Source organism: Trematomus bernacchii, unplaced genomic scaffold (genome assembly GCF_902827165.1).
Source record: "Trematomus bernacchii unplaced genomic scaffold, fTreBer1.1, whole genome shotgun sequence".
Classification (NCBI taxonomy): domain Eukaryota; kingdom Metazoa; phylum Chordata; class Actinopteri; order Perciformes; family Nototheniidae; genus Trematomus; species Trematomus bernacchii.
In genome coordinates this window covers 1,669,358-1,680,202 of record NW_022987771.1, presented here as the reverse complement: position 1 = coordinate 1,680,202, position 10,845 = coordinate 1,669,358, and the positions used below count along the sequence as shown (strand labels likewise).

The following is a 10,845-nucleotide window of genomic DNA, read 5'->3' as shown; positions in this document are numbered from 1 at the left end:
TGTTATTTCAGGATAAAGAAGGGGGATTTCACTTGTATTCCAAGGCCACAAATTAAACACTTTAGGATCAAACCTGAACGGCTTAACATAACAATAATATTTATAAAAAGGTGCTACGAAATATTAAATCAAACTTTCCCAAAACTACACAATATTCTAGTATTTATGTGTAATTTAAGACAAGCCAATAACAGTTTTACAGCAACATGTTATCCCAAAAGAGTGATTAATAGAGTGCATAGTGAAGGTTTAATCATGAGATCATGTTTCCATAAAGTATATCATCACACACACACACACACACACACACACACACACACACACACACACACACACACACACACACAAAATAAGAACAGAAAAGTTCATTTTTAAGATTGATGTAATGTTTATTTTTACATCCATTTTTTGACAATTCAACAATAAATTAAAGAACAAAATAACTGTACAACAATAAAGATTGATTTCATATTTACAAAATTAGGGATTTTATATATACAGTGAGTGTAAATGACATTACACGTCGGGCTGTGCTTGCAAAAAATATTAGGCTCGTCTTTATCAAATGGCTTCTTGCTTCTTTACAAATCACAATCAAAGTGCATTTTTCAAATATTCCTTTCATCAAATGTATTGTATTGACTGATTTTAGTAGTTTAAGTTGACATCTCTTTTGAAGTGTTCTGAACCATTTGTAGTCTGCTGGTACTAGCACATTCTAACATTTAGTATGTGCTATTCTAAGTGTTGTCATTGTCACAGTCTCTCAGCAGCTTATGTTGGGTGACTCCTGTCTGGTGGAGCTCAGGCACGGACGGAGGCTCTCCTCCCGTTCCCCGATGGAGCTCTGATGTTCTGTCGGCACAGCGGGCAAGTGCCAAACTGCTTCAAGACTTTGAAGGCGCACCGGTTGCATAAACACTGGTGGCCACAAGGCAGAGTGATGCTGGCCTGTGTCTCCATGCACACAACGCAGCACGATGCGTCTCCATCTGTGATCAAAACAGAGGAACCATGATTACAAATCTGATAACAGAGACAGGTTCTCTCTGGTCAAAATGTGCAAAACACTGAAATCAAATGTGGGTTTGAAGGACTCTTTCTTACCTTCTGGGCCTTCGAGACAGGAGATGTATTCATAGCTGTTTCCATCCAGACTTGAAGAATCAGTAAACAAACTGCAGTGGTTGTCAACCTCAGGTGAAGTGAGGCATTCAGGTGCAGGACAGGAGCGTCTGGTGCGAAAAAACTCCCTTTTCTCTGAGCCTGCAGCAAGAAGTAGAAGTATTACAATATGTTCTAACAATAAAACTATTATTTTGTATGTGGCTACTGTAAATAAGCAGGAAGAAGACAAACAGGCTGCACAGCGAGCATGTTGTTATGATAGTAAACATACCCAGGAGGGAGATGGAGCACGTCTGTCCGTAGATGTCTATCACGGCCCACAGCGGCCGGCTGCGATCCACTCCTGACAGCAGCTTTTGCTCCCTGCCGTTGTTTCCGCTGATGAACATGGAGCCTCCAGCAGAGACCCAGAACTCCAGCTCGACACCTGCCTGGCAGAAGGACTCGTGCACAGGAGCCGCCCAGTGCCCCGGGGTCTCCGTGAGGTTGGGGATGGCCATGATGGGCAGGGGCAGAGATCTGGCCATGGGATGCACCGTGGTGAAGCCCAGACGCAGACCTCCGTTCCAGTTGAAGGAGTCCTTCTCCACCCGCAGGCGGATCCTCTCCTGGAACTTCAGCGGGCGGCTGCTGAACACCAGGCCGTTCTTGAAGGTGTTTTCCCTCCTCTCCGCCAGGAGGCCCCCCCCGACTCAGACGCACCATGTCTCCCACCGCCTGAGAGTGGAAGCTGAGCGGGCCGAGGCAGGACCAGCAGCACCTGTGAGGGCTGTCATCTGGAAAAAAATTATAATAATAAAGTTAGGAATCGTTATGAAAGTTTTGCATACAGGGAATTATTTTTCATTCTTGAATCTGTGCGTCACAGAGACAACAACAACAACAACAACAACAACAACAAGCTGAGAAGATTTCTGCACTGCCAATGTGTGCAGAAATATTTATTTGATGTCTTTATTTCATCTGATTAGTTGATTGTAATTCATCATAGTTGTTTATGATGTTGCTGTGTATGCCCTGTAACAAAATAATTTCTTTATAAAGGGCAATTTATCCAACCTTTATAACCGGATGCTACTTAATCTTTAACCTTTACTGCAAGGTTGAGTGGATTTTGATTAGGGTTATAAACTAACAGAAGATTCACCAGAACACGAGTAATACTGAAACCAGCAAATGTGATTTGACTTTGGAGGAGCAGAGCATTAATCATTGAAGTGAACCCTGAGTCCATTCACAATATGTGTCCATTTGTCAAAGGACGGCTTGCAGAAACTGATGAGACTCTACCCAAATGAAGCATTAAGAAACCACGAGCTGTATGTAAAGCATTTCAGTGACAAGCTGAACGTTTCCAGTAAATGCTTTTGGCAAGGATGAACTCCTTCATCATAAAGGCCTCTATCTCAGCTGCTAATCGTCCCTTTCTACAGCCATTAACATAAAGACCTGGCTTCTGTTCAACATTATCAGATCTTTAGTTTCCAGATTAGTGGCTTTCAGCATCTCCTAAAAAAATATGTATGGATGATGTCTATTCATTTATAAGGCTAATAATACTTAATTCATATAGGAATTTTTGACTTACTAACCTTTTTTTTGTCGACAATAATATGCTTTAATTAAAATTGTAAATGCATTTATTTTCTTACTTTTTACATAAAATGTACTTTTGCTCCAACATGAAAAGTGAAAATAAATGTCTCTAAAATGTTTGAATTTGAAAATGTTGATATCATTTATATTTTCTTATTTTAGTATGAGTACTAGGTTAAATAAAAACATTAAACTATACATTAATGTTGGCGAACCAAATGCAACTAAAGATCATTTTGACATACAGCAAAATAATATTTCACCAACATTTTTTAACTAAAAAGAATAATTAATAATTTGGACTACTACAGGAAGCCCAAATTATTAGTTATTTGTAATGAGAAATTGAGATGGTTATTATTGACAGTATAAATTCCATATAAATGTCTCTGCAAAGATTAAAATTGAAAAGAAATCTCACCAGAGTTCCTGTTGCTAGTGTCCTTCACCATCTTGAAGAGGCAGAGGTTATGTTCTTGTGGTCTGTAGCGTGCATGTGCTCTCGTCTGTTTCTTGGATCGTTTGTCATGAGGTGCAGTGTTACTGCTTTTAAAGTATGCTGCATGTGGGGCATGTAAACACTAACATCCCGCCCTCATCAAACTGAAAGCAGGAGGCCTGAGGGAGGAACCATCGCATGGAAAGTTCCCTTCAGCTGACAGCAGGGAGTTTTTGTTGATGTTATGTCCTTCACTGTGTGATTTAGGCTGATTATAAAAGAGAATCAGTTTCATTCTCTGTCATCATGTTGTGAAATTGTTTAATGGTGACATTAAATAATCAAACAGAATTAGTTGAATTCTCTTTCATCGTCTTGTGATTGTGTTTTTGTACTATAATATATATTAAATGCACAGCTTGCAGGTCTTTCTTACTATCGTGTCCTTCGATTGCAATTGTTTTTTATTTAATGTTGCAGATTATAATAACTTCTTATTTCTGCCTGTATGTGTGCACCTTTCTCACATGTATTTAACAAGCAAGCTCTCATGTTTCACTTTCTGTCCTGTCTTGTGTTTACTGTAAATGGGATGCATCCGATATTCTGTATTTGATTCTTAGCTGCTATTTTACTAATATTTGATTGTCCTCATGCACATTTTGCTGTTTTGTTTGGGAAATAGAATGCAACATGACCTTTTTACATAGAAACACTTCAAAAGGACCCTTTTTTAATCTTTTTTGTTTTACATTTAAACTTAAAAAAGCAAGAATCCTGCAACTAAATAAGCTTTCAATAACCCAAAACATTGTTGGTGGTTATTTTCCAAGGTGCAGTGGATTAAATCATGGGAAATACCAGCAACATTTTGGATGTCACTTCCCTTTCTGGCCCAGTGGATTTGAGGGAACTTCAGACATGGTTAAGTGATGAGTGTATGCAATGATCCTTACTTTGAACATTTCCTCAGATGATACACCAGTGTGTGTCGAGTTCTGTCGCCCTCTGCTGGACACACACTCCGTCATTTCTTAACACCTCATTGGTTGGCAGCCCGGAGCATGTGACAGGATGAAGCAATGTCTGGAAACCAAAAGTGACATCACTCTCGGAAAGTTACTAACTTTTTTCATTCTATAACAAATTATCACATGACTTCTTCCCATGACCTAAAAATACACGTCAGCTGCAGGCATGTTTTAATGTGACTGCAAATATGCTTTGGATGTTTTGAAGAGAGAATGCTTGATTCTAGACATGCAGTTCTACTGCGTAGGCCGTGTGGGTGTGTGTGTGTGTGTGTGTGTGTGTGTGTGTGTGTGTGTGTGTGTGTGTGTGTGTGTGTGGTGTGTGTGTGTGTGCGTGTGTGTGCATTATAATTTTCTTCTTTTTCAATTGTCAATATGTTCAAAACGTATTTTTAAAAATTTAAAAAATATTTCAAACATGAAATCATTCTTGTGTGGAACGAAATAAAATAGTGATGATTCTTATACAAAATTACAAAAATGGCATAAAAACATATTATTCTAATGGGAAATTGTAGGGTCCAATAACTTGTGCATCTGAGGTTTAAGAAAAAAAATGGAAAATACAATTATACATTTAAATTAGATTCACCAAAATGTATTATTGTCACATTGTCAACCTAAAAAAGCTTCATAAGCATTAATACAACTTTGGATAAATTCAACTTTTGCTGGTTGAATATTGAGTTTATTGTTGCATGATGGTGGCTTCACACTGCACCAGAGAAAATATTAAAAAAATTAATTGGGGGGATATTTTTAAGTTTTCTAACATAAAACCCTACAACACAGTATTATGATATATATAAAAAAAACTCATGATTCATATTCATACCTAGGATAAGATGTGGTATATTGCCAACTGGAAGATGAACATAAGAGAATCTGTGAATATTATAAACACAATAATGAGGTTCCAGATTTAGATTTAATATCTTAAATATCTTTTGGACAATCAATATTTGTGTTTTTTGAATAAATACAAAGAAAAGTAGGGGAAAAACCCAAATGATAGAAATGTGAATCACATTATCATTGAAACCGGTGCATGAAAGGAAACTATGTTTTTGGGGAATGTATTATTTTTTACAATAAAACCCCTATTTTGCTTTAAAACCACATCTCACCACTGATAAACTGGGACATATATCAGCCCTTCTTCTCCTCCTCTGTGTACTCGGTGCTCAGCTGCCTCTGCTCCACCACACTTGGTCAGACATGGCAGGCCATCAAGAAATCAACTTGCTCCCTCTCCACCTGTTCAAAACACTATTAATCTGCTGCCTTCCAATAAAAGGCTTGGCTCTCAGCGAGGAGCCAATAGAGAGGCATTAAAGCCGTGAGACCCAGGCCAATCCCAGGCTGCATTCTAATATGGCCTATCTTTATCAAGGTGCCACTCCATTTCCAGATACTGCTTATTTATGACCTCTGAGGAGAGCGCCGGCGGCAGGCATGTGTCTTTAGCAGAACAACTAAACCTGAATCCAGAGGGCTCGCCTGCGACGTTAGATATGGGATTATCACAGAACACACTGTGGCTGAGAAGAGGTGAAGAGTTTATCTGCGTTTACTGATGTGGTAGGAACTTTTGTAAACACCGGGACTTTAAAATCGCTCTTTGTTATTTGAATATCTGGAAAGAAAGTGGGTTTGATCCCAGATCCAAGACATCGCCTGTGGGTGAGGAACTCTGTGTGGGCCTATCTGAGGTCTATTCCTGCTTGGACCTTATTGGATGTGTCACTGGAGTCAGAGTTACACTACCTCCCATGGATCCAAACATCCAGGGGTCTTTCCTGTTCAACAACAGCCTGAACCAGTTCTCCTCTGAGCTCAAGGCCCCGGTGTGTCAGTACTCTGTGCCCAACTCTTTCTACAAGCTCAACCCGGCTCTGAACAGCCAGCTGCAGCCGGGGACGCCGCACACCATCAGCGACATCCTGAGGAGCTCCATGATGGGGATGGGCGCCACGGGGACCACCACCCTGCTGTCCGGATACTCCACCATGGGGGGGTTCAGCCCCTCCGTCAGCAGCACCTCCATGTACTATAACCGAGACTACAACTCCCCCCTGGGCGGGTTCTCCAAGCCCGGCGCAGAGTGCTCCATGAAGGGTCGCAGCTGCTGGGCGGAGAGCGGCTGTGAGTGGAGGGGGGGGCGGCAGCCGTGCACCAACAGTGAGTCTCCATCCTTCAGCTGAGGGGGGGTCAACAGCAGCATTACAACCTCCATGAGTCTCTGAGGACACTGTTTTTCTAACATAGAGTCTACAACACAGTATTATAATATATAAAAAAATACTCATGATTCATATTCATACCTAGGATAAGATGTGGTTTATTGCCATTACTTATTGAAACCGGAAGATGAAGATAAGAGAATCTGGGAATATTGAGGTTCCAGATTTAGATTTAATATCTTAAATATCTTTTGGACAATCTATATTTGTGTTTTTTGAATAAATACAAAGAAAAGTAGGGGGAAAACCCTAATGATAGAAATGTGGATCACATTGTCATTTAAACTGGTGCATGAAAGTAGATAGTTTCATTTGCGTAATGTTTACTCTTTTGTCTCTGAGGACACTGGAGGACTCGTGCCAGAACGTCCTTAGAAGACAAATTCACCCAAATTCAAAATATAAACTAACTTTACAAACTCAGATACATCCAGTATATGAGAGATGTTTTAACCAACATTTTGTTTGTGTTTTTTTAAACAGATACTTGAACATATTTAAGATTAAATTAAAGTTTTTGAGGCTTTATTGTCATGTGCACAAAAGCTACAGCTAAGTTTAGGCAATGAAGATCTAAAGTCCCCAGCTCCTCTAATAATGCCTCGTAAAATAGAGCGATAGAATGACTAACAAAGCACTTATATACTATCAAAGCACTTATATACTATCAAAGCACTTAAATACTATCAAAGGACTGTCTTATCTAAAGCCAGTTGAGTAGCACTTGAAATGTTTTGGCTCTATGAAACCTGATGTACTTATATGATTCTGTTTTCTTCTAGTTTGTATCTTCCTGGTCGAATGCACTTATTGTAAGTCGCTTTGGATAAAAGCGTCAGCTAAATGCAATGTAATCTAAAATAAATACAATTAGTAATAGAAGTATACAATATAATATTGCAAGACAATGGTGCCAGTAAAATTCAAAAATAGGACAAATAGATTCTTAGATTGAATTATTCATTTTAATGTATTTGAAATGTGTACAATTCGAATGGATATAAATGTAATTGTTAATGGAGGATTTTGTTTGCAGCACACACAGTGAAATTGTTACTCTGCATTTAACCCATCTTAGTATTAGGAGCAGTGGGCAGCTATTCTATTATGCGCTTAATGAGCAGTGTGCGGGTCTGATGCTTTGCTCACGGGCAACGCGGCAGTGAATAAATATATGGGGCAGTTGTAACATCAAATCAAATATTCAAAAAATGGCACTCATATAATATGTGGACGATGTTTTTTTGACGATGGGTGATAGAACAAATCGTAATGTTTGTTGTCCCAAACTTCCAGCAGAAACCAATAGAATATAATTTAACTTATATGTTTCAGTCTAAGGAAAATCCAGCGTTTCTTTAATAAATACTTTTTTCTCCTTATATTTGCAGGTAGTGATCTGGGGGAGATGTCAGGCAGGAAGAAACACACCAGACCAACGTTTAGTGGACATCAGATTTTTGCCCTGGAGAAAACCTTCGAGCAGACCAAGTACCTGGCCGGGCCGGAGAGAGCCAGACTGGCCTATTCTCTGGGAATGACCGAGTCACAAGTCAAGGTAAAGATTACAAAACATTTAGCCGAAGCTTTTTTAATTAAGTATTATTTTCTTTCACCTTTTCTATGTTTCTTTAGGCAAGTTTATTTTTTTATTTATATAGCACCTTTCAACACAAGGCAATTCAAAGTGCTTTACAAAAATGGAAGACATTAAGAAAATGGCATTTAAAATCAGTCATTAAAAAGAAAAGATAATAAAATAAACATTAAAAGAAAAAATACATGGATAAAAGTTGTTTAGGAAACAACGTTGATCTACCTAATCAGCTAAAGCTTTTTGAAATGTGCTTTTGTGTAAAGTGCCTAACAATTTAAACACTTCACTCAAATAATGTATATATTTTTCCTTTTTATTATATGAACTTTCTGGTGAAGTAACTCGAAATACAGTTGACCTATTTCATTAGCTTAAGCATTTGAATTGAAGTTTTTGTGTGACGTGCCGTACAATTTAAACATTTAACTCCTGTTCGTCCATGTTTTTAATTGTTTACTTGTATTTCTCTATATATGACCTTTCTGGTTATTTCATGGGAGGTAACACTTGTTCTGAAAGGTGTAATAGCAAAAAAGTTACCTTGTCAGCTAAAGCGTGTGGAATGATGCTTTTATGTGAAGTGCTTTGCAATTTAAACACTTTAAATCCAATAATTTATGTTTTTCTTTTTATATTTGCTTTAATTTCTCCACATTTGAGCGTTACCTTGATTTGTGTGTGAAGTAGCTCTTGTTTTAAGGGGTGCAGTAGAAAATAAGTTGATGTATTTAATTAGGTAAAGCTTTTAAAATGTTGCTTTTGTGATATGTGCTTCACAATTTAAACATTTTACTCCAACACTTTATTTGTTATACCTTCTCTTATTTCTCTATATGTGACCTTTATGGTGATTTGATGGGAGCCAACTCTTGTTTTGAAAAGTGCAATAGAAATAAAGTTGACCTATTCCATTAGATATAGCTTCTTGAAAGAGGTGCCTTTCTATTTAGACAGAGTCATTTAATATTTTTATTTTTGCTTTAATTTCTCCACATTTGAGCGTCTCCTTCATTGTTGTTTGAAATAAGTCTGGTTTTGAAGAGTGCAACAGAAGTTAATTGGTCAAGTTTTTTTTAATGACGTTTTGTATGAGTATCGTTGACCTACTTGTGGAGATAAACATCTTGAATGTTCTAATCGGTGCATCGCATCATGAGGTGACGTCACAGTTATATCTCACCATCTCACCATCTCACCTATTCACCTACTGGTGCATGATCATTATCTGGGCTTTCTATGAAATGTGTGTAAACCAGATGACTCCTGCTGTGTGTAGGTGTGGTTTCAGAACCGACGCACCAAGTGGCGGAAGAAGAGCGCCTCGGAGCCGAGCTCCACGCAGTCCGGCCTGGCGGGGACCGGCGGGGAGGCCTCGGAGAACGAGGTGGAGGACGAGGAGTACAACAAGCCTCTGGACCCGGACTCTGACGACGATAAGATCCGCCTGCTGCTGCGCAAACACCACAGAGCTTTCTCCGTGCTGCGCCTCGGCCCGCACCATGTCTGACCCACTTCCGGCGAATCACACACTGCACAGCACTCATGCATGCTGTTATGAGAGTTATTCGTTTTAAATTAAAAAAAGCATGTTCAGAAGAGGTCATATGTGGTACAACAACTAAGTATCACTGGGGTCAATCAACAGGCTGCAGAAATGAATCTAAAAGACGTTTACTTTTACAAGTTACTGTATCTCTGGCCTGTTTAATGTTACACGGGTGTGTGGGGGAATTATGTTATACACTCCATTTTTGTAAAAATATAAGAAAATGTTACTATAAAAACTGCATGATGCTATTGGTATTGGGAATAAAAAGTAGCCTGAAGTTATTAACGTGTTCTCTTTTTAAACAGTTGACACTGCAAACACTACAAAAGCAAATAGTGCCACTGCCGAATAAAAGTGGAGGTGAGAAATATCATTGGTCCTTCAATTTAAAATAAATAGTATGCAGGTTAAGTCATGTTAGTACAACTATTTATAGGGAGTTTGCATTTAAATGTGCACTTAGTAAGAAAAAAGGCACTAAATAAGACCTGTTAAAATGAACATGGCTGTATGTAACCACATGTCTAACAACTCTGAATAACAGGTAATCATCTCTTATAATATTTTCAAGTATTATTTGTAATTCTGCTAAATTATTAAATTGAATGTTGACTTGTAGAAGAAAAAAACACTGCAGGTTTATATCTCCTTTCCTTTTTGTTAACTTGTTTTTTAAATACATGCACAATAAATGATTGTAAATCATTCACAGTATAAGGCTCATCATGCCAGTATTTTATTCTGTTGGTGACAGTAAGAATGAAACTGCAAGCAAAAAAACGCTGACACTGAAAAGAAGTGCAGAGGTCAAAAGTCAAATATTGTGTGATTTACCAGTGTGGTAGGGTTTAATTGAAGACAATGGCCCCCACAGCGCACGACAACATAAAATCAATACCAACAGACCACCTCGTTTACAATAAAGCTCATCGCGTTTAGCCTCCACATGTTTCAGATGTCAGTCCAAAGTATTCTGTCAAACACAATTCTCCTGACATTACATTTCATTTAACTGACACTTGTATCCAAAGTGTGTGTGACAATAAGAGCAACAAGAATCTTGAAAGTAGCCTACATTAGCTTTAAATAAGTCAAACCTCTTTAGGTATTTTTATAGTTTAGTTACATTTAATGTAATGTCAGAATCATACAATCGCAAATTCTGTCAAATATTGCTAAAGTCTCCATTGCCATTATGATGTTACAAATATTTAAAAACGATTAAGTATTATACAATTGTTGTGAATGGTCAGGTGTATCCC

General features: G+C 38.3%; 2 protein-coding genes across 2 annotated transcripts; one reads left to right on the top strand and one right to left on the bottom strand.

The window, feature by feature from the left end:
- Window positions 1-364: 364 nt before the first annotated feature.
- LOC117496898 (E3 ubiquitin-protein ligase NEURL3) lies at window positions 365-3,258 on the bottom strand. Its single transcript, XM_034148750.1, is given in 5 exon segments — window positions 365-992; window positions 1,108-1,266; window positions 1,400-1,814; window positions 1,816-1,904; window positions 3,146-3,258. Coding segments are annotated over 5 exon segments (882 nt in total). The 5' UTR covers window positions 3,177-3,258; the 3' UTR covers window positions 365-804.
- Window positions 3,259-5,796: 2,538 nt separating this feature from the next.
- On the top strand, window positions 5,797-10,114 carry nkx6.3 (NK6 homeobox 3). The gene is made up of 3 exons (XM_034148764.1): window positions 5,797-6,375; window positions 7,829-7,995; window positions 9,311-10,114. The coding sequence occupies exons 1-3, from the start codon at window positions 5,967-5,969 to the stop codon at window positions 9,539-9,541; spliced, it is 807 nt and encodes a 268-aa protein (XP_034004655.1). The 5' UTR covers window positions 5,797-5,966; the 3' UTR covers window positions 9,542-10,114.
- Window positions 10,115-10,845: the final 731 nt, after the last annotated feature.

Coding starts and splice junctions, on each gene's coding strand:
- nkx6.3 (XM_034148764.1), top strand. CDS start 5,967: ATGGATCCAAACATCCAGGGGTCTTTCCTGTTCAACAACAGCCTGAAC. Junction 6,376..7,828: donor GCGGCAGCCGTGCACCAACA/GTGAGTCTCCAT, acceptor TTATATTTGCAG/GTAGTGATCTGGGGGAGATG. Junction 7,996..9,310: donor TGACCGAGTCACAAGTCAAG/GTAAAGATTACA, acceptor TGCTGTGTGTAG/GTGTGGTTTCAGAACCGACG.